General features: G+C 37.5%; 1 protein-coding gene across 4 annotated transcripts; it reads left to right on the top strand.

Moving 5' to 3' along the window:
• ypel1 (yippee-like 1) lies at positions 1–26,731 on the top strand. 4 transcript variants are annotated; one of them, XM_084115416.1, is made up of 6 exons: positions 97–311; positions 5,106–5,184; positions 5,278–5,565; positions 17,040–17,083; positions 19,490–19,598; positions 23,333–26,731. In XM_084115416.1, the coding sequence occupies exons 3-6, from the start codon at positions 5,449–5,451 to the stop codon at positions 23,420–23,422; spliced, it is 360 nt and encodes a 119-aa protein (XP_083971542.1). In that variant the 5' UTR covers positions 97–311; positions 5,106–5,184; positions 5,278–5,448; the 3' UTR covers positions 23,423–26,731. The 4 variants fall into 4 exon arrangements, with proteins under 4 accessions (XP_083971541.1, XP_083971542.1, XP_083971540.1 ...); XM_084115414.1 differs by lacking the exon at positions 97–311 and adding an exon at positions 1,496–1,745; XM_084115415.1 differs by lacking the exon at positions 5,106–5,184 and having other exon boundaries at positions 1–311.
• The last annotated feature ends 481 nt before the right edge of the window (positions 26,732–27,212 follow it).

The following is a 27,212-nucleotide window of genomic DNA, read 5'->3' as shown; positions in this document are numbered from 1 at the left end:
AAAAATATTTGTGAATGAAGACGGGACAGATGTAAATGTTAGTGAGCGTGGAGCGCACACTAATAGCGACCTCCGCCTCGTAGCCTACGTGATCGCATCACAGTCTCATTCAAAAAAAAAGAAAAGAAAAAAAAATCCGCAGAGAAGAGTGTCGGAGCGAAAGAAATATGAACACAAGACTCTAAACAACAACAACAACAACAGCAGCAGCAGCATCTTGCGCCGTCGTGACACATGCGGACACCACAGCAGTGCTCCTGAATGAGAAACCCTGCAGTGGGGAGAACAACTGATCCACGGCCACCTAAAAGGTATCGCATTCTGCGTCGTGCAACATTTGGCATGTTTTGTTTTTAAATTCGATGATATTTTCCAGTGCAAACACCCGAATGTGTGAGTTGCTTTAAGAGGACTCCATAAGTGCCTCAGCGAAGGTCACATTGGAGTGCTGTGTTTTTATATCCCTAAAGCAGGCAGTAAGTTAAAACACGACGCTGTCAAGCGTAACACTCTGTATTTTTATTTGATATGGTGAGCTGGGTAATAATTGCCTTGAGTCAGTGTGAAAAGCTTTACTGTGGGTTACTATGGCGCGGAGTTATAAAATGGGACGCAGAATGAAAACATATGACATCATCAGGACAGTGGTGGCGACGCGACAGGCTTCCTTATTTACCCGAAGACTTGATAATATTCCACGAATTCACGCCTTCCTGTTCGCTTTTGAAACTATTGATGAGTATTGATTATCGTCGGAACGCTGCGTCTGTCTGCCTGTCAATAGGTAATGGGTTATTTATTTTTGAACAACGCACTGTCAGTGAATATGATGACTATGACATGCATGTCAATATAGTATGGATAAGTTGTACTTTATGCATTGCATCTGCCGTTATAGTTGTGCACAGTTACTAGAATACTGGGTTGTTTTTGTTGTGACCATCATTTATTTTTAGGCAGTCTCTTCACTTATTTATAAGGCGTAGCAGATGCTCTCTGACGCATAAAGATGGGGCCATTTCTTTAATGCTGCCAGGCTGTGAATCCCACCCTTACACAAGTCCCAAACCATTAATTAAGCAATATTGCTCTATGATGACTCTTGTCTTGACACGTTGACATGAATTGCATGTTTCACATGTGGACTTTGTGTGGGTGTATCATAATATGACATTATAGGGCTCAAACTACAGACTATTCTAAGAACTATTCAATCAATTAACTCAATTAAATGTTTAAAATCTAAACATTTAAATCCATTACACTTCGTTGAATTGTTCTTCATTGGGACATACAGCTCTCCATTTTGAGAGATGCCTGGGGACATAATGCAAAACATGGATACGATGAAGTCATCATCTTAACCTATATAATCGTTGAGTTGCATTGTATTTATTTACACATCCGGGATTATTTTCGCTTCACTGATGGCCACGCCCTCGCAGCCCCGCTATTGGCTGCTTTACACGCCAGTAATGCGACGCCCCGCCCACTCACAAAGCAGCAAGTCTATCACACAAACACAAAGAGTGCAACAAAGACTAGAGAAATGTACAGCCTAACCGACACACAAAACTGTCAGATAGTCTCAGTTTGAGATCTCAGACGGAACCTGCACCGAGACAAGACAACCAGAACCAAAAATAAATAAAAAATATCACAAATCATACGTTGAGGGGGAAAAAAATATCAGCTTCCCTGTAGAAAATCTATGCCAAACTTCGCATTGAGATCCAGTTCAAGTGGTAAGTTGATGAGTTTCTGCTCATGTCAAACTAATATACATTTATATTTGATATGTGAAAATATAGAACGATTATTTGTATATGTACACAAGCTCAAAACATTTCCTTGTCTAAATCTCTCGTCTGCCTTTGAAAAAAATGTGGAGTTGGATGCATGCACGCGATTTGTAAGTTAATTGCACGGTACAAAAACACAAATATCGTATTTGGTTTGCATAAAGAATGACAATTTATCGTTGGCATTAGTGTTTGCAGATATCGAGACTCAAATTTGGTCTCTGTCACTGCGCTTCCTGGTTTTGTCAACGCACGAGCCTTTGTTTTGTATCCACGTTGGTCTCACGGTTTCTTTGTTGTTTGCTCTAAAGATCCCGCTGACAACAATCTATTTGCACCTTTTGTAACTGGTTGCCTATTGTTGACGCACTGAATTGCTTTTATGAACATCTTGCTTTAGTTGTTTGTAACATGGAAGTAAAACAAAAGAGACAAATAGATGCGTATGCGGAATAAGTTGCACTGAATAAGTAACTTGCTTAGATTTATAAGTGATTAGTAGCTTAACGTGACTATTTGAGCTTTTAAATAGTTAGATTTGTTATAGCTGTTATTGTTTTTCTCAAGCCATCATACTCATGATTAGCCTTATCCTGTCAGGTTAACACGCACTCATGAGCCTCCTTTGTCTGCTGTTGATCTTCCTTCAGATCGACCGTCCTCTGGTTTTATTTCAAAACTTCAGCGCTTTTACAGGGTGAGAAGTTATAAACATATTATAACTGAACAGTTATAATCATATTTTCGTACATTTTACAATGTTACATATGTGTGTGTTCTTTCCAATTAACTGTAGTGTAGTGTAGTAATTTGCGCAAGCACGTTAGTGCTTATTTTTGTGTTTAGGCTACATTATAATTCGTGCTAATTACATTAAATATAGGGAATAATCTCGATATTTTTCGTGCATATTTATGTGATTAATAGATTTGTAGCCTAAGATTAAAAAAAATCAATAATATAATACAGAATATCTGTAGATATAATGTTTACAGGTAATAAAGTTCTCATTTCCACCGTGACGCGTGCCACATCGAGCGCTGTGCGAGGTCTTCGTGCACGCGCGACAATGTTGCCAACTCCGCTTATTATAAGCGAATTTGTGTTTTGTTTACATGAAGTCGCTTATAATTATGGGCCTTTTTGAGGGCTTGTTAACATAATACAGTTGCATATTTGAGATTGATAACATCACAATGACGTATGATCGACCACTAATAGCAGCAGATGTCAAATATTCCCACTTGCTGTACGAAGAATCCCAGTGTATTGTTGAACAGTTCCGCTTTAGTCATCCGTGTCTGCTTTCCTCAGATTCTCTGTGTGCGTGTGTGCACGAGTGAGATTTATTTATGGGGTCATTTGTAATATGTGAGACATTTAAATGATTAAGGAAAAGGATATGGTTCTCGAAAATATATTTTAGCGTCAAAATTAATTTTGCATTGATAATGTATGTTTTATGCAAAACAAAAGAAGCATGAGGTTGCTTCTTCAGACTTATTTTGGTTAGGTAAGTCAGAGTGTGTTGCATGTTATTAGCGAGATCTGGCAACCCATCGGCGCCAGAGCGCTTTGTTGGTCGGCATGGTTGGAGCTTCCTGTGCTATTGCGGAAGTGACTGTTTTCTTTAGCATACAGTGTTGTTGCCCCCTCATTAGCGCATTATACAGAGTTTCCTGTTATTTTCTGTTTGTCTGTGTGAACAGCATGGGAACTATGGAATGATGAATGTCAAAAAGAGCTGGTGTTTTAGAAAAGCCACATATTAAAATCAGCTAGTGCCTTAAAGGGATAGTTCACCCAAAAATGAAAATTCTGCCATCATTTACTCACCCTCAAATTGTTCCAAACCTGTATCCATTTCTTTCTTCTGCTGAACACAAAAGAAAATATTTTAAAGAATATGGGTAACCAAACAGTTGATGAGCTGTTGATGAGCCTCATTGGCCTCAATAGTATGCAGAAAAAATTACTAGGGAAGTCATTGGGGACCATCAACTGTTTGGTTACTGACATTTTTCAGAATATCTTTTCTTGTCAACAGAAGAAAGACATTCATACAGGTTTGGAACAACTTGAGGGTGGGTAAATTATGACAGAATTTTCATTTTTGGGTGAACTATCTCTTTAAGTGTGAAATGCCTTTAATTATTATTATTGCAGAAAAGTTCCATGATACAGTGGCATCACATGGCAATATGGTACTTTGAAAGCCATGTTCATGTACAAAGGTTTTGCATGATAATCAAAGGAAGTGCTGTAGCTAAAATCGTTGATGTATAAATAACCATCCACAATTAGTTCACTGCTTTAGTGTTATTTTGGCTTTGTAAAAAGGGGGCAGTCTGGTCTGGTAAATCAAGATGATTTGAATGTTATTGTGTTATAGATGAAGCGTTTCCCACGGTGGCAATAGAGCTTAGCTTGGTCCTCTTGGTGCACAGGGCAACTAGCTGCCATTTTTGACATGCTTAAACAACTTGTCTAAAAGTGAATGTTAAATATGTGGTGTTCGCTGGAGGGAAAATCTTTATTATTCACACTTCATCAGTCTCACTGGCTGATCAGGCTTAAGCTGTCAAGGGTGAAGAGGAAATTGTTTTCTTTTGCTTTTATCTGATTTGAGCTGCTCATTTGCATACAATTTTTTTTTTTTTTTTTTTGCCATTTTAAGACAAATTGTTCATGCTTAAAAGAAATAGTTCATACAAGGTGAGCATGGCGTTAGGAACACCAAGGACATGGGATTGATTCCTAGGGAATGCATTGAATTGAAAATGCATACCTTAAATGCCATGTAAGTCGCTTTGGATAAAAGTATCTGCTAAATGGAATGCAAAAATGCAAATGTAAGTTCAACCCAAAAATGGAAAACTTTGTCATCATTTAATGGTTACTCTTTCCATGCAATTTTAAGCTTCAAATAGGTTGCAAGAGTGCCATAAAAGTATCATAAATGTGGACAATATAACTCGTGAACTATATTCAAAGTCATCTGAAGTCATAACGACCATCATTTTAAGTAGTTATTCATCCACCCTTTTAGTTAAATTTTGTTTAAATGCAACGGATCATTGAGTTAGACTAAATGAAGGGAAGTCGGATCAAGAGAACCAAATCAGTCCAATTCTTGAACGATTCCCTCAGACTGATTTTGTGAACTGGATAACTTGAGAGCCGACTCAAAAGAATGTTTTTGTGAAGCTTACAACTACTTCTGTGGTGCTTTTGCTCTGGTTCACATTCATCGTAATTGCATGGAAAAGTAACCGGTGCAATTTCTCATTTTGTGTTCCACAGCAGAAAGACAGTCATAGGGTTTTGGAAAGACATGAGTTGAGTAAATGATGAAAATCATGAGGATTTTTTGGTCCTAAAGGTCAGTTTAAGATTACCCTAACTTTTTATAGCTTGGTAGAAGCCAATTAATAATGACTTTCTCCATCCTCCTTTTCTTGCCTTCTTTTTCCAGGTCGTATTTTCTCCCGTGGTGTCTGTGTGGAGCGTGCCACACACCCACTCCACAACAACGACGGCTTTTGCTTGCATCTTCCAGTGTTTCTTCTGTCAGCAAGTTCAGCAAAGCTGCAACTCGTCTAGTGCCAGCCCAGAAGAACCCAGTGAAGAGAACCACGACTGTGAGATGGTCAAAATGACAAAGTCAAAGACTTTCCAGGCCTACCTGCCCAACTGTCACCGAACCTACAGCTGCATCCACTGCCGGGCACATCTCGCCAATCACGATGAGCTCATCTCAAAGGTCAGTGGCGACTCTAATGGACTTACAGGCAGTGTTGGGGAGTAACTGACTAAAAGTAGCGATGCTACTAAATTAACTACATTATTCAGCACTGTGATCATAGCCCAAGTATTGTAGCTTTTGCAGTTACCACGGGATTTCAAGAAACACGAGTTGAGAAGAATGGTCCTCACATAAAAATATTGATACCAAAATACCTAAAAGAAATAGTTAGTTCATACAAGTTGAGCATGGCGTCAGGAACACCAAGGACATGGGGTTGATTCCTAGGGAACGCGTTTAATTGAAAATGCATACCTTAAATGCCATGTAAGGCATATGTTTGGATAAAAGATTTTAAAAAATGATTTACCTAGTAATTTTACTTAATTTGAAAATAATAAACTTGGTGGGGGAAATGACAGCTCTCATGTACATATGCATGCTGTAAGTCACGTCTCTGCTGTGCTAAGACGGTTTTTGTGTCTCCTGACAGCACCCATAATAGGTTTACCAGCCTAGCTGACGTACGGTTTTGTGTATGGTATACTGCGATACCACAGCAGACACTTTGCATCTTGTTTGGTGGATTTAGCAGGATATGTTCACACACGAGGCACGTGCCACACTCCCAGATGGCTAAGCTGTTAACGCTACTGCAAGAGATGATCCACTTCCCAGCATGCACAGCACCTGTCAGGATCAGTCGGACCCTCTTGTAGTTCTGGGAACAGGTGGTTTGGTTAACCTGTTTGATTTCTTGTTTTCCAGGCTAAAGGGATTTGAAAATTAGATTCTTAAGGCGAGACACTACAGGTGAATTGGGTAAAATGTTTAACTAGCAGATATCACCATGAAACATTCCCAGGTGATTACCTACATTAAGATGAGGAAAAAATCTGTTACAAGTTTTCTGTAATTGAATGTTTAAATATGCAAATGAGTCATTATCTAATTAAATATGCGCTAATTCTGAGTATTGGATAAAGCCAGGTTCAAAATTATTTTTTCATTGTGTTCACATATTAGATGGGGAAAAAAATTACAGAGGGATTTATGGATATCTACTTTTGTTATCCTGTAAATCAGAATATACTATCAATAGCCTTAAAAAAATGATTTTCGCCATGTTTTTTTGGAATAAAATGTTATATAAATCAGGCTAGGAATAATATATTTACAAATCCCTCTGTAAATGTCTTCATAATATAACTAGGTACAAGACTGGAAAGTTTGGTGTATATAGATGCTACTGAAGTGGAGATTTCGGACTTGGAGTATGAGAGAAAAGTCATTTTGAGAAAACGGGCTTTAAAGATTTATATCAGCCAATGAGATTGCGCATTTAGAGTTAAATCCCCCCTTTTACTTTCACGATTGGTTGCTGATAAAAAGGAAATGACCATATTTGGATCCGACAGCATTGTACAGGAGAGAGAGAGCTTTCTAACGGTGTATGCGATGACAGGGTGCAGACGGCGATCGCGGAGGAGCGGGATGATTTACAACGCCAACTTTTGTTGAATTTAGGAGAAATCTACAGATGCAAACAGACAGAGTGTAGTAAAATAAAGACCTAAATGTGTATTTCTGACTTTTTTTCACCACAAGTCTGAAAGAAGACATGTTATTGGAGACAAATATCCCAAAATCTCAAAATTGACCAGTGAAAAAAAAACGATGTTTTCGCCTGCCGTGTCTCGCCTTAAGATTACAATTGTTGCTAAAGCCGGGATAGTTCAACCAAAAATGAAAATTCTGTCATCATTTACTCACCCTCAAGTTGTTCCATAACCTGTATGAATTTCTTTGTTCTGCTGAACACAAAAGAAGATATTTTGGAGAATGTCGATAAGCAAACAGTTGATGAGACCCATTGACTTCCATAGTATTTTTATCTTTCCATACTATGGAAGTCAATGGGGCCCATCTACTGTTTGGTTACCCATATTCTTCAAAATACGTTTTGTGTTCAGCAGAAGAAAGAAATTCATAGAGGTCTGGAACAACTTCCAGTGAGTAAATGATGACAGAATTTTCATTTTTGGGTGAACTATCCCTTTAAGAAAATATCTGATAACTTTAGAAGTTTTCTGGAATCCCTTTCTGGAACATTCTTATGAACATTATCTTAAAAAAAATTCTTAGCTTCTTAAGAAGAATTTCATGAATACAACCACAGTTCGATTTGCTTTCTCATTTTTATAAGAAAAGAAAAGGTCTAATTAAAATTTTTACAAAAGAAGCCACGTCACATAGCTGCTTCACGGGTCAGAAATCTGAAGCTGTTTGACATGATGTTTTCATGAGTTGCCAAGTGATCCAGCAACGTTTTATTGATTATTTTGACCTGAGGAATGGAATGTTGGTTAACTTGTATTTCCATTACAGATTTAGAGACTGTTGTTGTTGTTGTTTTAAGGTCATAGATTATGTGGATATGCAGTCATGCAATCCTGTATCGTATTGTGTTAAGATTACAAAGAGGTCAAGGCTAAATGTACATACAGTGTTTCCCAGAGGATTTTGTGAGAGTATGGGGACTGGACCTCTGTCCTTCTTGGGGGTCCGGGGGCATGGCCCCTCGTAAGAAAAAGGTTTTATTTTTAAATTAAATTCATCAATCTGGTGCACTTTGAGAGTTCAAAATTAAGAGCTCCAACTCATGTTCAGGCTGCAAATTGAACAAAGAAAAAAGTCAGTGCATTGACTTTGACTGAACCTTAAAGGGGAATCAACCCTCTCTTTAGTCACACTGGTGTTATAGGAAGCCAAACAATTACAATATAAGAATAATAATGGTATATTATTATTATTCCTATGAGAGAAATATCATATATATTGTAAAACAAATGCAATATTTAATAAGTATATAATTTTACATTATGCTGCAGTAGGGAAATTAGAATACTGTTGTCCTAACTAATTCACTTGCAAGAGATAAACCCTTGAGCTTTTATTTTGACGGGAACTCCAGTTCTACCAAACTACCATTTCTGTGAAAACGGGTTTACAAATGTGTCTCATTACAAATCTAGTGAAATGCTGTAATCATCTGCCCATAAACATTTTGGAAATTATGCAAATGTGAAAATAACCGTTGCCCGCTACGTTCCCAAATGCATGCTAAACTCACATGTGGAGATGAAGTATTTTACTGTGAACTGAGCAATTCAGAGACACAGAAAACACTGGTTTCACTTTTAAAACACTCAGTGCAAACAGACTATATACTTATTAAATTAAATCAGTATTTTTTGATATTAAGAAACACATTTCCATACAGTATATCTAAAATGTACTGTAGAAATGTATGAATCATATGACCACCAACTAAGTTATGACTTGTAATGGTTGGTGATGCATTGCAATCTGTATATAAATACACACAAAATCTAAAATAAGATCTGTGTGGAGCAGCAGTCCCTAATATCATGCCCTCTTTACACGCGGATTAATTGACTGACTGTATGCGCCCATGCCAGTTAGACAGTCTTTTTTTGGACATTAAGGTAGACCAGGGGCAAACTTCAGGACAAATAATGGAATTTCACAGCAAGCAAAACAAAATTCATTTGAATCGGCTTCAGCTCAAGCTCCAGTGCGTTCATCCTCCACAATCTGTCAGAAAGTCTCTTTTCAGGCAAGGATTGTTTGTGTGTCCAAATAAAAGCATTAATGCTCTTAGCACTTGGAAAACACCACATGCTCTGGGGAGGTGTGTGTCGCTCTGATGAAGAGAGGTTTTGCTATACTGTATGACTGCATCTCATCTCCTCCATGCCAAGAATTACCTCTAAGCTGATTATGTCATTTCGTTGAGGGTGATAGTCTGGGTCCAGCACCTTTCTCCTGCAGCTACTCCGAACCTAAGGGCTCTTTTCATGGCATGCATCTTTATTTCATTAACAAATGGACCTGCTCAATGGCAGGTCGTATATTATGAAAGGTACATTGTTTCTGCGCTGTCATCTGTGAGGAGATTTTAAGGGCAAGAATTGACATTACACATTGAAAAGCTCAACAGATGTTCCTTACATATCCTGGCATTTAGATGAAGCCTAAAGATGGCTTTGTTAAAGATGACCCACCTTATTTCAGAATGGAGGCCTTTGTTAGCGCTTAAAAGTGGAAAATGTTGTGTTTTTTTTGTTTTAACTGTTAAAGCAGGCCAATTTGTTTATGACGTACTTTCACTCTTCCAGCATTGCTGACACTTGCCATGTCAGATATCTTTCTCACTCTTCTTGTTGTTATCTTTCATTTAATGCAATCATTCTTGACATTTAATTGTGGTGAACTCCCCATTGAAAGGATGCATAGCGTCCTACTAATGCATTCTTTCATAAACTAGGAGGTGAGGTATGATATCTTGCATTATGCTGTCACAAACCTGCCAAAAATTGGATCAACATTAGAAAGGATTAGCAGGCATGACGCTAGCCAATAAAAAGCAGGACTTGCATGCTGAACTATTGGATTGGCATCAAACGTCACTGACGGAATGCGGACAGTATTGTGGAAAGGCTAAGCTAAGGCTTTGTCAGTAAGTCATCGTCAAGCACCCTTCTGACTCACAGACAGACACCCCATCTGCTCCGGAGATGGGACATTGGGTCGTATAGCACTACATCAAGATCTTTATACTTTAAGCAATCTAGTGTAAGTCTAAGTGTCTAAGTCCTTATATTGGGTGCCTCCAAAACAATTGTCCTTGGAAGATTTGCATACCTATTCTCTCTTCTCCAAAACCTAGTTTGCCGAATTATAATGCACCTTGACCATAAGCATATTTTTCCTGAATAATGCTTCAAAACATTGGCATCATTATTATTTTACCTTCTAAGATATGATGTTTTGGTAATTTTTAAAAACTGCAGTGATTCAGCAAAGCAGATATTAATAGCTAATATCCATGGGTTTAACAATATATCGTGTCACAATATATCGCGATACAAAAATGCAACAATATGTATTGTGTATAGTTCACCCAAAATGAAAATTACTGTGCGTGAAAAAAGTGTCAGTACTACATTAAACTGCTATATATAATGCAATGGGGGAATATTTGTGGGTCCTGATAATGCCACATGTCTTATGTTACCAGTAAAAAGTGGCCTACATTATTTTAAATATATGTAGTCAGTGAAAGAGTGTAAGCATATTTTGTCTAAAATAATTGTGTTTTCAGCTTCAGAATCATGAATATTTTTATTCGGGTGTCTCTATTGTCCTGTGCATTGGGTTTCCAAGCCTATTCATTTCCACACCCAATTTAATATCAAATTTAGCATTTTAATCAACAGTTCATTTTTGTTAACCTTTATGATATCTCTTGAGTATCGCAATAATATCGTATCGTGAGTTCAGTATCGTGATATGTATCGAATCGTGACATGAGGGTTCTGTTACACCCCTAAAAAAAAATAATAAAAAAAAAAAAAAAATATATATATATATATATATATATATATATATATATGTACACATGTATATAAATATTTATTTACACTTATTTACATTTATATTATAGATTTATTTGCCCAAAATTCACTAATAATATTTGAAAATAGAAAATGTATACCATATATTTACATGGCTATTGATAGATTTTGTAAGTAACACCAGGCAGAACGATTTTTCGAAAACCGGTAAAAAATCGTCAGATTAATTGACCTAAACAATGCATTGCTCTATTATTTGTAATGAAGTTCCAAATGTACAGTAGGTTCGGGAGGAGCCTAAACATTCAGTCCTGTCAATCATCATTACGAGCGTACTATATAAGCACGTCATCCCATTGATAAATTCTTCCAGCAGCCCTTCTCCTCCAGTAAACTCTCTCTATCCTCTTATGCACAATTCCATCATAAGGAGGTTTTAACTCAAGCCGGAGCTCAAGCCGAGCCTCAGGTTCAAGCTTTCTCCAAGGACAGCAAGCCAAGTTAGTTTACTAATAACCTTTAAGACTAAATGGGCATGCAAACTAGTGAAGTAAGTGATATACGATGTAGAAAGTGGGGTAGAAATGAACAAATCTCATTACTGCCAAATTATAATCCCAGAATGCATTATGTCAAATTTAGTGAATAAGTAAAACCGAGATGATGGATGGAGCAAGAAAAAAGTTGATTATAAATATTTTTCTTTTAATACTGAAAGTTATTTAAGCGTGTATTTTTGTATTTTATGTATTTTTATGTCCGATTAGAGAGATGCTTAGATAACAATACAACTCTCCCACAAAGAATACTTTTTTTGTGTGAAGTGTGGAGTTGCTGCCTGTGTAGGTTTATGAAGTTAGGATGCTGCCAGGTTGCAGGTTCTGATCCCTTTTCTGTAAATCTCCCCATTTCTCCTCCTCTAGTTAAAGTGAATTACCAAACCCCTACTATCAGATGTGCCTCATAACTGCTCCCACAATCACGTAGTGATTGAAAAGAATTAGAACAAACCCAGCATTGACTGCAGTTTGTCTCTGAGCCAGGTGCCTTTGATGAGAACAGTAAATGACCCACTTGTTCTGTTTTAACAACAGTAATCTCAGGTTACATTAGCCGAAGAGTTTAAGGCCAGTGAGAGAGGGAGGAAAGTCAGCCAGTCACTGCTGAGCAGATCTTCAGCCAATAGATAAATGAAGGCAGTAAAAGAATGGGTGGTTTTGTTTTCAAGCCAGGTGGAAAGTTTTAGCCTCACAATAAAATCAGCCTGCGTTGGAAGCACATTTTGCATAAAGACCTGAGAGATGTCTGTTTTTTGATGTTCAACAGTTGTGGACCACATATATGATACTGGTCAAAGTTTATAATGTGAGCATGAATCAATAAATTGATGCCATGAATCTACAAATTGGTATTTAAAGTGATAATACACATGCTCCAAATCTCCATTGATTAGAGTGCAGTGGTTCTGAGATTTTTAAGTATGTGTGTCGTTTCAGTGCAAACTAAAGTATATAATTTAACTATGCACAACTGGCTTTATCTGCTTATATGCCAGAATGCATTTAATTTTTCGTTTACATACACTACCATTCAAAAGTTTGGTACGGCATGCTTTTTGTAATGTTTTTGAGAGACATTAAAAAGAAACATTAAAAATAGTAATATTGTGAAATATTATTACAGTTTAAAATAACCCTTTTCTATGTGAATATGTTTTAAAATGTAATTTATTCCTGTAATCAAAGCTGAATCTTCAGCATCAGTCTTCAGTGTCAAATGATCCTTCAGAAATCATTATAATGCTGATTTGGGGCTCAAGAAACATTTCTTAACATTATCAAGTTTGACAACATTTATTAGAAATTTACAATAATGTTACAAAAGATCTTTTCTGTCACCTTTGATTATTTTAATGTATCTTTGCAGAATAAAATAAAATCTTATAAAAAAACAAACTTTTGAATGGTAGTGTATGTTTTATGCATTATTCCCTGTCTATATTCTAAACTGGCACACAGCTTATGTTAACATTTGATGTCTTAATAATATAGCTAGTTGGCACAGTTCAGATACTTGCTAAGAGATTGTTTTAAATTGATGTGAATTGTCAATGTGACTACTAGTTAAAATGTAGGTATCACCTATTTTGTTCTGAGGCAATCACAGTTTGACATCTGAAAGTCAATTATGCCAAAGATATTTGTAAAATGAACAATGGCTTCAAAATGAATGTTGAAAATTGAAAGTTAATTCTTGTATCTGTTTGAGCAGTTTGCTCACTGACCACTGGAGTCACTAAAATGAAAACACCAGTACAAGTATGCATAGCTTTGGTAGAAAGTTTTTTTTTGTAAATCCTGATGAAGGAAATTGCATTACCTGTGGCAAAAGCCCCTTTTTTGTATATGCAGCTTTTATGCATTAGGCCCCACGGACCAAACCACCATTTTAAAATAATTGATCTACACTTCATTGCATCTGCAGATTAACCCAAATAGCCTTGGCCCTTGTCACAGGGGAAAAAACATTAAAGTGTTCATTAATCGCTTTAAAAGAGAAATTTACCACGGGCAAATATGAGCGAGTTGTCGAATCCCAGGGATCCCTTCTGTGTGGCCTGCTGTTATGGTTACAGTAGTTCAAAACCAAGCAACACTTACCAAGATATCCTCAAGGCATGTCAAAAACCTTAAAGAAACGAGTCACTTGGAACACTAGTCATTTCTGCTACAAAAACGTAACTGCAATGAATGAATTATCAAGAGAAGCTCTGAAACAAAAGAGTAAAGGCCCTTTCACACCGGATGCGTAACGAAAAAGCGAATAGTTCGTGTGCGAATAGTTCGCGTCAAAACCCATCACATGAGCCGCGTAAACACGGTCTCTGTCTCTATCTTTGACGATTAGCTTTCTATCCCAAATGTAGTTTAGCCTGCTAGCCTACACAGCACAGGACTATACAACAACTAAAACTATCACACAACATACTCACAGTCATGATAACCGAGTTGATCATTGTCCTTGTAGTATGCGATTGGCTGAAGCCTTTTCTGTCGCCGCAAAAGTAAAAAAAAAATCGACATCGAAATGAAAAAAATAAAAGTAGTTTTTTCGCCGCAGCACATTCGCGTTCGATGTGGAAGCACTCATTACACAAACAGCTGATCAAAAAATAAAACCATCGCGCGAATTATTCGTGCGTAAAAATCGCGTCCAGTGTGAAAGGGCCTTAAGTCTTAAACATTTCATACTCTGAATCGGAAGCTTGTATAATACACTTTCTGTTAACAGATGCTAATGTATCTCTTTGCTTATTTGCACTGAATGTTCCCCAGGACTGTAGCGTTCTGCTTTTGTAATTATGACATAATAATGGAGGCAGATCTGTAATTAAATCTCAACGATCTGGCTTGAATGCATTCTCTTCCTCCTAAATGCACAGCTTTTGCCCCTCCTCTCATTCCCATGTGCATTATGCACACACTGCCATTGTAACAACAGCCAGATTTACTCGTCCCACAATGTTAAACGACACAGTTGGGGGCCTTTCATTGTGTCAACGTCCCTATAAAATTACCCGTTTGCCTTCAGCGTGAGCTGGTTAGACACTCCTCTTAGAAGAGCACAGACAGCCGCTGTGGGCTTTAACGGTCTTTATTAGGCTTGTAGCTAAACTCAGGTCACCGGCAGTGGAAAAGTAAAGCCGATTCGCCCATGCCCCAGCTCCTGCGACCGAGGATGACAGCTGGTTACCAGGAGCACACTGGCCTAAATCCAACCACCTACACCAACAAGCATGCGTGTATGCATTGGTGGTGTATTAAGTTTTCCCAAAAAGCTTTCCTAATCTGAAAAGCATCGCACTTGTTGTTGGTAATCCATATTTTTAGCTGGTTTGTCAGAGCACTCAGTGCTCCATCCATGAATACGTCTGCTTAACCTTTGTACACGACTTACTGCTAGAATATACAGACCGACTTTTTATGACTAAGTTCCCTTGTGTGTTTGTTCACAGTCTCCTCACAATATTCTCACTATCACTGAGTGCCGTTATTAGTGGTGTTTGCTAAGGAAAGTGTCACTTTAATTGTTGCTCATTCTGAATGTGAACATGTTAAAAAGAAGTGTTTTGAAGTGTCTTGTAAAGTTGTTAAAAAATCCTTTCTAAACTTAGCATTTTCAAATTAAAATCAATTAGTGTGATAATGGCTTTATATCAGCCAGCGAAAAATCTATGTCGAACGGTCGACCACTAATAATAATGAACCAAATAATGGTTCATTTGGAACAAGTTGTGTTGTTCCAAACTTTATAGTATATGAACAGTATTTACATTTTATTTGTATGCTGTTAATGATGCTTTTGCAGTGCTGTTTGTGTACGTGGCTGAAGTATTCTTGCCCTCATTAGACTAAACTCTGTGATCTGTGTTATTAGGGTGTGGTAGATGCTGAACAGGTTAATGCTTTCAAAACCATCAGCAAAGAGAAGAAAGTGGCCAGAGAAGAGATTAAGGAGCCAGAGATACTGACAGAGAAGAAAGAAGGACGCAGACAGCTTTAAAAACACTTAGGGGATTAGTTCAACCAAAAATGAAAGTTCTGACATCATTTACTCACAATCATGTTGCTCCAAACTTTCTAGACTCTCCTTTTTTTTACTGTGGAAGACAAAAGAAGATCTTTTTAGTGGTATGCTGTAGTTACACTGAAAGGAAATGGAGATATCAAGCTTATAGTGACTTGTACGCCATTTAATTTTTTTTAATCATATTTTTATGTGAGTTCAGAGGCGTAATGCCCATTCAAACAATAGTCCCCTTAGATTTTTGAGCCCAAATGGATTTTAATGCAGCTTCCAAAAGACAAAACAAATAATAATTCAATTTGATATTTAACCCTTTGAAGTGTGCGATCACACCGGGGTGATTAGAACGCTCAGTGCGTCACGTGATCAACTGCTAAATTAAAATCTGCATTCACACATTGGCTGCTGAACCAGAGACAGACATACTCGGTGCTTGTCGTCATATAACACAATTGTTCAGTGTTTTCAACCACATAATGTTTATTTCAGGTTTCTGACATATAAATACAGATATGTACTAGCAAATGTTTATAGTTTGTAAAATATTAATTATGTCTATCAAACTGGTAATAATCAATAATCACCCCTGAACTAAATGAACCGATTCTTTGAAAAGATCTGACTAAAAGAGATTTGTTCACAAATGACTACTTCTTTCATAAATTATAATGAACATGCCAAGGAAGTACAGCAGATTTCAAGGTTTTTGTTCTGAAATTTTGGAATCTGAGTCTTATGGATCACTTATGATGTGCTTTAATTTATTTATTTGTATTATTTATTTCATTTCATTTATGTAAGCCTATTTGCCATTTTTGGACTTGACAGATTTGATTATTTTAAAAAGAGTGGCCTGGACATTCTTCAAAATTTCACCTTTTTGTGTTCCACATATTAAAAGAAAGACAGCCATACAGGTTTGGACCAACATGAGTAAATGATGACAGACTTTTCATTTTTGGGTGAACTATATCATTGAACACTGAATGGAAACCCAACAGAAGCGACTCCATTCAGTGTAGCTTTATCTCCGTTTTTATGAGGAGGAATAAAAGCACCTCTGTTCCTTTACTGTCTGTTAGTCAGCTCAATGTGTGAAGCTTATTATGTAGAGTGTCATAAGCCCACATACACACACATTTTCTAAAGAGAAACACTGTTTCATACTTGCACACACATATGCTAAGAACCATTTATCAAATGCACATGTTGGCCTGTGACCAGAACTTGGCTGTCAGAACACCGTGTATTTCAGACAGACTTTCCATGAACACACACACACACACACACGAACAAACATAGACAGAGCACCATAACGCCCACACGCACTCTCTTTTAATGCCTCTTAGTGAATCTTTCATGGAAAACCATGTGCGAGTCCGATGCATCTGTGAGTGTGCGAGAACTCTGATCTGAACATTATCATTCATACATAACATTATATTTCTCTTTTTGTCTCTCTAGTCATTCCAAGGCAGCCAGGGACGAGCCTACCTCTTTAATTCAGTGTAAGTAATTATCTCATTCACATCAACAATTTATAGCGTTTTCTTATTGTGAATTAAGACGATACACTATTGTTTAAAAGTTTGGGGTCAGTAAATGTTTTTTTTTTTTAAAGAAATTACTATTATTCAGCAAGGATGCATCAAAAATGACAGTAACGACATTTATAATGGCACAAAGGATTTATATTTTAAATAAAAAATAGTAAGCAGACATTGACAGTACGACAATTTTTAACATTGATAATAACAGGAAATTTTTCTTGAGCAGCAAATCATCATATTAGAATGATTTCTGAAGGATCATGTGACACTGAAGACTGGAGTAATGATGCTGAAAATTCAGCTTTGCATCACAGGAATAAATTACATTTTTTTTAAAATATATTCAAATAGAAAACAGTTATTTTAAAGGTGCAATGCGCAACATTTCATGTTAAAAATACCCGTTTTTCTAACCCATACATGCTTAAACAATTGCCTGATGGGCTGAATGAGCCCTTCTCTGATCACTGCGATTGCCTCTATAATCCTGTACAGTAAAATAAATAAGAGGGATTCGGGACGGAATGAGCGTGCACACCTCTGGTTGCAGTTTCACTTGTCGCCAGAGGGGGCATAGTTCTGCAAAAACTCAGAGACTTGCGCATTGCACCTTTAAATTGTAATAAAATACAAAATATTTCATATTATATACTATATTTTTGATCAAATAGATGCAGCCTTGGTGAGCATAAGAGACTTCTTTCAAAAACATAAAAAAATCATTCTGATCCCAAACTTTTGAACGGTAGTGTATATAAGGGAGAATGTTTCTGGATGTTATTGCAAAATAAACCCAGATGGAGTGCAAAGCAGAGGGGTCTTATATCACCCTGAAGGGGTTTATTTTGCGAAAATGACCGTTTGACTGCACATTATCCCTTATATCTCTGTCTGAGACTCATAGAGGAATGGCTATAGCTGTTTTGCATATTAAAAAGAGCTGTAGGCCTAAACATAGCACTGCTATCTAATGATGCGAGTTGATGATTCATCATATTTCAGCATTGCGCTACCAGTGTGTTTAAGCTAGCGCTCTGGTGTGTGTGAGATATTACGATGATAAAGTCGAGGTTGACTGTTCGTGTTAGTGACCTGTGACATTCCTCAGGCAATTCACAGACTGAACAGCAGAGCACAAGTGTTAAACACTGCCAGTGCAAAAATATAGAGACTGCTGTCATCACACGTGGAAGTTTCGGCTTCTAATGTAAACGCAAGAAAGATTATTTTGTTAAGAGAGCTTTGGTGTCCTTTGAAATATTCTGAATGCTGAAATGAACTGAATAATACAATATTTACCTATACAGATTTTATTAAATTGTATGTGAGAATTGCATTGCAACAAATTTAGTTGGCTGCAAAATTTGAAAAAAAGCTTGTTTATGCACGTCTCAATATTTACAGATATATCATACACTACTGTTCAAAAGCTCAGTAAGATTTCAGTAACTTAACTAAGAAATTAATACTTTTATTTAGCAAGAATGGGTTAAATTAATCAAAAGTGACAGTAAAGACATTTATAATGTTCCAAATGATTTCTATTTTTACTAAATGGTGTTCTTTTGAACTTTTTATTCATCAATGAATAAATAAATAAAAATTCAGAAAAAATGCATCACAGTCTCTACAAAAATATTAAGCAGCACAACTGTTTTCAAAATTGATTGTAATAATAGGAAATTTTCCTGAGCGGCAAATCAGCATCACAGGAATAAATTACATTTTAAAATGTTAAAGTAAAAGTTATTTTAAATTGTAATAATATTTCACAAAATGTTACTGTATTTTTGATCAAATAAATGCAGCATTGGTGAACACAAGAGAATTCTTTCAAAAACATTAAAAAAATCTTACCAACCCTAAACTTTTGAATGGTAGTTTATTATTCATTATGTATTTAAATAAGTTTTGACTATAACATCAAAGCCAGCTCATTATGCATCTGATCCCCACCTGCTAATTTAAATAATCTTTTGCTTCTAAATTTGTAACTTTACTAACATTGAGCCCCATTAAAGACAAGCAGAACTGTGTAAATCATTCGTAAATCTATTCTTATGTCATTTGCATTTAATTGAATGCTGCAGTTTGTGTATGTATGGTTTGGCAAACTTCTTGTTCTTAGTCTGTTTTTAGCCAGTGGATTTATGTTACAGTAAAATGTGGCAAAGTTACCCTAGCTGTATCCAAGTCTCGTTTCACTGTGATGCTGCATGGCCGTTGGTCTCTTCACATCTGCTGTAGTACTGCTTCTGACCTACTTAGTGGTCATCCAGTAAAGATTACCCACAATGACTTTCAGGAAACAGGTCAGTCACATGAATCATCATTTTGACCACTGATTAACCTCTTTTCCCTCAGTGTGAATGTCGGTTGTGGTCCAGCGGAGGAGAGGGTTCTCCTGACAGGTTTACATGCTGTGGCAGACATCTACTGTGAAAATTGTAAAACCACTCTGGGCTGGAAATACGTAAGTTTACTCTCCTTCCATTACACACAAATTATAGACTATTGTTTTAAACTTCTGCATTTCTTTTCCTTGCATCACAATACAAGCTGCTTTTTGTTTCAATGTGTTGCACTTAGCTGATATGTGCTTGTCAGAGAGCTTGTTCTGCAGTTGCAGTGACAGCAGTTGGCAAATCTGAGCTGTGTGGGTTTCTTTATTTTTGTCTACTGATATCCTGTTACTTAGCTGGGCTCCAGTGACCAGAATTAACATGCCCTTGCATTGACTTCTCGCTGCAGTCCAGCACAGATATAGCTCTATATATGTCTTTATTCACAGCTCAATTACGGCCCACTTTGATGCTGTAAGTGTTCACGCTGTTGCGTTTTCATATGCAATCTTTACAGCAGACACTTAATACAGTGAGGAAAATAAGTATTTGAACACCCTGATATTTTGCAAGTTCTCCCACTTAGAAATCATGGAGGGGTCTGAAATTGTCATCGTAGGTGCATGTCCACTGTGAGAGACATAATCTAAAAAAAAAAATCCAGAAATCACAATGTATGATTTATTTGTATGATACAGCTGCAAATAAGTATTTGAACACCTGAGAAAATCAATGTTAATATTTGGTACAGTAGCCTTTGTTTGCAATTACAGAGGTCAAACGTTTCCTGTAGTTTTTCACCAGGTTTGCACACACTGCAGGAGGGATTTTGGCCCACTCCTCCACACAGATCTTCTCTAGATCAGTCAGGTTTCTGGGCTGTCGCTGAGAAACACGGAGTTTGAGCTCCCTCCAAAGATTCTCTATTGGGTTTAGGTCTGGAGACTGGCTAGGCCACGCCAGAACCTTGATATGCTTCTTACAGAGCCACTCCTTGGTTATCCTGGCTGTGTGCTTCGGGTCATTGTCATGTTGGAAGACCCAGCCTCGACCCATCTTCAGTGCTCTAACTGAGGGAAGGAGGTTGTTCCCCAAAATCTCGCAATACATGGCCCCGGTCTTCCTCTCCTTAATACAGTGCAGTCGCCCTGTCCCATGTGCAGAAAAACACCCCCAAAGCATGATGCTACCACCCCCATGCTTCACAGTAGGGATGGTGTTCTTGGGATGGTACTCATCATTCTTCTTCCTCCAAACACGTTTAGTGGAATTATGACCAAACAGTTCTATTTTGGTCTCATCTGACCACATGACTTTCTCCCATGACTCCTCTGGATCATCCAAATGGTCATTGGCAAACTTAAGACGGGCCTTGACATGTGCTGGTTTAAGGAGGGGAACCTTCCGTGCCATGCATGATTTCAAACCATGACGTCTTAGTGTATTACCAACAGTAACCTTGGAAACGGTGGTCCCAGCTCTTTTCAGGTCATTGACCAGCTCCTCCCGTGTAGTTCTGGGCTGATTTCTCACCTTTCTTAGGATCATTGAGACCCCACGAGGTGAGATCTTGCATGGAGCCCCAGTCCGAGGGAGATTGACAGTCATGTTTAGCTTCTTCCATTTTCTAATGATTGCTCCAACAGTGGACCTTTTTTCACCAAGCTGCTTGGCAATTTCCCCGTAGCCCTTTCCAGCCTTGTGGAGGTGTACAATTTTGTCTCTAGTGTCTTTGGACAGCTCTTTGGTCTTGGCCATGTTAGTAGTTGGATTCTTACTGATTGTATGGGGTGGACAGGTGTCTTTATGCAGCTAACGACCTCAAACAGGCGCATCTAATTTAGGATAATAAATGGAGTGGAGGTGGACATTTTAAAGGCAGACTAACAGGTCTTTGAGGGTCAGAATTCTAGCTGATAGACAGGTGTTCAAATACTTATTTGCAGCTGTATCATACAAATAAATAGTTAAAAAATCATATATTGTGATTTCTGGATTTTTTTTTTAGATTATGTCTCTCACAGTGGACATGCACCTACGATGACAATTTCAGATCCCTCCATGATTTCCAAGTGGGAGAACTTGCAAAATAGCAGGGTGTTCAAATACTTATTTTCCTCACTGTAGATCAGTACCAATAACACTTCATCATAACCTTCATTGATAAATCCTTAAACAGACACTATCTCATAATATAATGCTCGCACATGTGATGTGCATTTAAAATAGTTTGAAATATCATGAAAATAATACTTTTATTCAGCAAGGACACATTGCATTAGTCAAACAGTAAAGGCATTTATGTAATAAATTGCTTTTTAAAATATATATATTTTAAGATAGAAAACAGCTATTTTAAATTAATAATCTTAAGTAGTAATATTTCACAATATTATAGTGTTTTTACTGTATTTTTGATCAAATAAATGCAATTTTTAAGAAACTTAAAAAATCTAACCAACCCCAAACTTTTGAACAGTATGTAACTAAATGCAAAATATGGTTTAATATTGATTAATGTAAATTTGGATCATCAATGAGCTACTTTAAATGCAAAATATGTAATCAAGTTGTCAAATATATTCCAACCTATTCAAAATGCCTTCCCTAATTGGATGTTAATGTGAGAAAAAGCAAAGGTGTATGTATCTCTGCTTTGGAAAGCTTTGGTATATTGTTAATAAATTAGTTTTTTGTAATCTATTAATCATTTCACCTAAAACTAACGATAAAAAGAAAGCTCAATTTTTGTAGATGGCGGGTATTGAGGCTTTATTTAGTTCTCTTCCTGATTAAACAGGAGCTCTAATCATGTCTCGGGATTGGTTAAGAGGGATTTTACATCATGACTCAATCTTGTTAGACTTCAGGTCTCCACGTTTGATTACAGAGCCTTCAGATTGAAGTCACTCTGGAACACTGATCACAGACCAGTTTTTCTTAGCTTTTTCATCATCATCTGATGAGAACTTCTCTGGAATAGCTCTTATTTCAGGAAGCTGCAAGTGTAGAGTTATCATCCTGAGGCAGGATTTCAGTCCAGATGAGTAATGGACATGTGTGAGAGGAGGTTCAAAAGGGGTTAAAAAGACTATCATTTCAGCATACAAGTTTATAACATTGTTTTATTATTATTTGATAGTCATATTGATATATATTCAGAAATGTTTTGGCCACATTGTGTAGCCCTACAAATTTTTTTTTTTTTGTGTAGCCTTATTTTTTATTTGTTGAAAAATTAGCATTTTAAATCACAATTTTTTTTTAATCACAAAATCGCAAATTCGATGATTATAATCTTGTAACTCTATCTAAGCCAGTGTTTATTTATTTATTTATTTATTTTTTACAAAAGTTGCCAGCCAGCTGCAGCGTTTTTGATCATTTTCTCAAAACTTTCAAGGCCCCCAGAATATTTTGTTGTATAAATATCTAAACATACAACATATCAACAGATATGTTTGACAGATTCAGAACGATAATCAAATACCTCTTCATGGGTTCAACATTTCATTAAGTAACGTTTGGCAGTTTTGATTTATATGCTGTTTAATGTTTGTTGATCATGTTAGCTTACATAGTGTATGCGTAAGCAATGCTTCCATCGCTTGTTTCTGCTGCTGCTTCTTCGCTTGTTTTCCGATCCCGAGATCCTTTACTCTTTCAGAAGATGTGTAATAGCGCCCCCTACCGTATAACAGTGAAAACATGGATTGCCGGAAAATTCCGTCAGTGGTGGGGACAGAGTTAAGAGCATGAAAAAGTGGACAAAAATATTTTCTGATTTCAGTAGTCAACACTGCTTTGTGTATTTTTTAAAACAAATTTTGGTTGTAACATTTGTCTGTTTTTGTCTCTGTTACAGGAGCATGCGTTTGAGAGCAGTCAGAAATACAAAGAAGGCAAATTCATCATCGAGCTGGCTCACATGATCAAAGATAATGGCTGGGAGTGACCTCGGCCTACTTCCTCTCTCTGCTCAGTGACCTTTGGGCTGCTCTGTTGTGGACTTTGCCGAGTGACACCACCACACGCACACGTACACAAACGAAAATAAAACGCACAGACACGCGCGCGCGCACACACACGCCAACGTCTACCATGACACATCTAGACTGGGTCATCACAAAACTCAAAGACAGAGTGACGGAAAGCGTATCAAAGACATCTACGGTCACTGAAAGACTCTCTAGGACCTTTTCGGAGATGTACATGTCAACACTTTGGGATCCGAACCTTCTCCTTTCCCGTTGGACTCAGTTTCCGCCCCATTAACTGGTTTCGGTGTGCTCGGCCCTCCTCGTACGCTGTCAACAGTATCCAGAAGACAGTCTCATTTTTTTCGTTTAACATCCTCCGCTCTCTTTGTGAATAAGCGGGAGGTGTGCGCTCTAGTGTGTATACTTTCTTTGCGACGGGAATCTGGAGTCCTCCCTGGTGGACTGATGTTACTGGTTAGCATTTTTCTCCTTCTCTGAGTCCGACCCGTTCCGATCGTCTTTCCGTTCACGTCGGGGTGGCGACCGACACGATTGACATACGTTAAAGGCTATGTAGCAGTATATTTCGGATGGGGTGGGCGTTCAGCATTGCAGTGGCATAGCGGTTTTTTTGTATTTATGATCTCCCTTGCGTTTTAACCATTTTATTTCCGAATCGAAATGTTTCTTTTCTTCCTCGGATGACTTCACTGTGCAATTCGCGGGACACTCTGGTACAGCAGTAGCGTCTTGACCCCTACAGGAGCTTTAGTTGCCTCTGGTGCTTTTGGTGAGATTACACAAACACGCGTCTTTGAGTTGGCATTTGTGGCAGGTTCCATTTTTGCAACCGTACTATATACGAGAGAAAACCACAAGACAAGCTACAGCCGGTTGGATGCACTGGACATTAGGGGAAAACTGAAACTAGTGTCCTCCTCGGAACAATGTTTGCATTGCGTTTTCATCCCCCTTCACGCCAAATGATTTTACAAAACTATTGTTGTTGATATTACAATCATGTGTATGTTCATTGCTATGTGTAATTTATGTGTTAAACCACATGTTAGGACATGCACACGCATGTTAGCTCTGTGTGTTTTACGCATTATGTTTATGGCATACTTGAATGCAGTTACTTTGTTTGCACTTTGCAGAGGCCTTGTTCATGGGTTTAGAGGCAAAAGTCTGTCCATTGAATGGCCTTTTTTCATTGATAATAATCGAATGATTGTATGAGATGCTTTGAATGATTTGCAGGGTTGGGTGGTTGCTGGCTTGATCATCTCCCTCTCGTTTCAAACACACAAAATCTGCTGCTTTCGCTTCCTTCCACAGGCTGGCAGACCTGTCCGCTACGCTCACAATTCGTTCAATTCGACGCGCGCATCAGAAACCGGTCTCAAATTTAACAATCAGACACCATTCAAAGTGACGTTACGTGATTCTTTTGCTGCTAATAGAGATAAATGCAATCCAGAGCTTTCACTTTTAAACCTTCTGCACTTTACCCGGACTGTCTGAGAGCATGCGAGCCCATGCGTTCCTTTTGTAGCTTTTCTCCAAGTCTTTGCCTCTAAGCAGCATGAATCTTGTGCCTCTTCAAAAGATTAAAATAAGAAATCTCCCTCTCCTGTTGTTGTGCGGCGCATGACTCCGAGAACCCAGCACATCTGCTAGAAGCGGGAGCTCGAACTCGAAAAACGACACGAACTTGGAAAACGAACCTCACAGAACCTCTATCCACTCGAAAGTCTATACCGAAGCATAATATAATCCAGTATTTTTTCATAGTTCTATGTCAAAGCTAGAGATGTTATGAAACAGTGGTTGTATCCTGCAAAGTATATAAAAGGGGGCGGGGCGGTTAGAGCGGGAGGGGGCGGAGCTTACTTCCTGTAGAGGTAAAGAGGGGAATTTAATGTAGATTTCTATCAAGCATAACTATATATAATGAATGATATGAATAAATATCGAGGTTTTGTCGTGCTTATGGGCGGGTGGGACGGCGGGCAATAGTAGAACGAGTGGCGAACCCTCAGTCAGGGTTCGTCGCCGATAAGGTCAGTCGGGTCACGTGACCTTTGAATCAGTCAAAGACAATGCAAACAAAATAGTTGTAGATATATCTTACTTGAAAGATGATACAGAGTTACAGACAATACATTGTCCCTCTCACACAGTTTTGTACATAAAGTAACATATTTAAGGTTTTATACATATTTCTACTGGGTTAGTTTCTCTACTTCCCCGACTTGAAGCACTTTTGTTCACTGTACCTTTGGCTTTATATGTGTGTGTGTGAATGACGACAGAGCGAGTGTGTGGATGCATGTATGCGTGTTCCCTTACTTTCCTCACTTTATTTGTAGCCGTTTTTGCTGTTGTTCACTAGTTCCTCTGTGCTGTTTCCTTTATTACACTTCTTTTGCTGTATCACAGCGTGTTTTGATGTGTGCTCTCTTAGCTTGATGATAAGCTTTGTTTTTTTTGTTTTTATATATTAAAGTTGATTTTCATCCTTCGATAGTTTCCTGTTGAGAGCCTAATAGCAGAAAGTCTGCTGGTCGTGTTTTAGCATCATGGTCAGCGGTGAGCTGGATTCACCTGCCGAAATTTCACAGTAGAAACGCCGAACCCAGACCGTTTAACAAAAACAAAAAAAGCTTTCCATAAGACTTTCAGAATCAGAACTAGATCCAAACCAGTGTCACTGTCAGTGTGCAGTCTGTGCACAAAGAGCGTTGTTTTTAACATATAGTACCAATCTGGAAACTGAATCACTTGGTCAAACCAAAAAGTGAGTTTGTGGCCTCTCTGAATACCAAGTGGGAAATTAATTAAAACAATTTTTAATTGTTATTTGTCTTTTACAGCAACATATTGAGGTGTTGGCGGTAGAAAAGATTGTTTACTTCCCTTTTTTGCTGTTTCTTTTGGTGACACTGGTTTCAAACATTTCTAGAGCTGTTAATTTGAGATTTGTCATTCAAATGACATCTAGTTTAGGCGACAGTGGTATGCAAAGGAAACGATTGTATGAGTTTGCAGAGTTCTTTTCTTAGGACTGTTAAAATATAAGGTCTAAAGCATGTTGTGTTTATAATGGCTATATTAAGTCGTGCCTGGTTTTCTTTCTTTTTTTCTTCAATGCAAAAAAAAGCTTTTTTCTTCTTTTTACTTGATTACATTGCTTTGCATTCTGTCCTAGTAAAGAAAAGTCACATTTGTCTGTTTTCACTGTATTGTAGACTATCCGATATCACAATAAAGCTTAAATGGTATTGTGGATTTGTTGGATCTTTTTTTTTTGATTTGATTTAATATCTTAAAAAATAATCACAAGTATCCTTCAGCTGTCCTTCGTAAAACTGATCAAAAAGCATTTTTTTCATTACATTTTCTAGTCGTATTTATTCTCCTGTTGATCAGACATCCTTACTGGAGTGTTTTGGTCTATTGACACTCACCAGCTTTGCATGTTGGCTTAAAATTTAAAAGTCGTGGCATTAAAGCGATGCGTTGTCAGAAACATTAGCACATGCTTTTATCACTTCTGAGTCTCGTTGCCCATTTGCATTTGACTATTGCTGATATGTAGTTTCTGTAATATCTGATATCACAAAGGTCTAGATTTATATCATAATCTATTATGCAGGCTATTAAATAATTGAGCTTCAGTTTCATTTAACTTGGAATATTCCATTAATAGCATACATTTAGTTTATAAATGCATTTACAAAGTCTATGGGTGATTGTAGCACA

Source organism: Abramis brama (genome assembly GCF_963993115.1).
Source record: "Abramis brama genome assembly, chromosome: 5".
In the NCBI taxonomy this organism is placed as follows: domain Eukaryota; kingdom Metazoa; phylum Chordata; class Actinopteri; order Cypriniformes; family Leuciscidae; genus Abramis; species Abramis brama.
Note: the sequence above shows the minus strand (reverse complement) of the source record. Positions and strands in the feature narration are given on the sequence as shown.

What these genes read in the sequence shown, in the direction of transcription:
- ypel1 (XM_084115415.1), top strand. Translation starts at nt 5,449, where the DNA reads ATGGTCAAAATGACAAAGTCAAAGACTTTCCAGGCCTACCTGCCCAAC. An exon ending in ACGATGAGCTCATCTCAAAG is followed by an intron (nt 5,566 to 17,039) that starts GTCAGTGGCGAC and finishes TTGTCTCTCTAG; the next exon opens with TCATTCCAAGGCAGCCAGGG. An exon ending in CCACTCTGGGCTGGAAATAC is followed by an intron (nt 19,599 to 23,332) that starts GTAAGTTTACTC and finishes TCTCTGTTACAG; the next exon opens with GAGCATGCGTTTGAGAGCAG.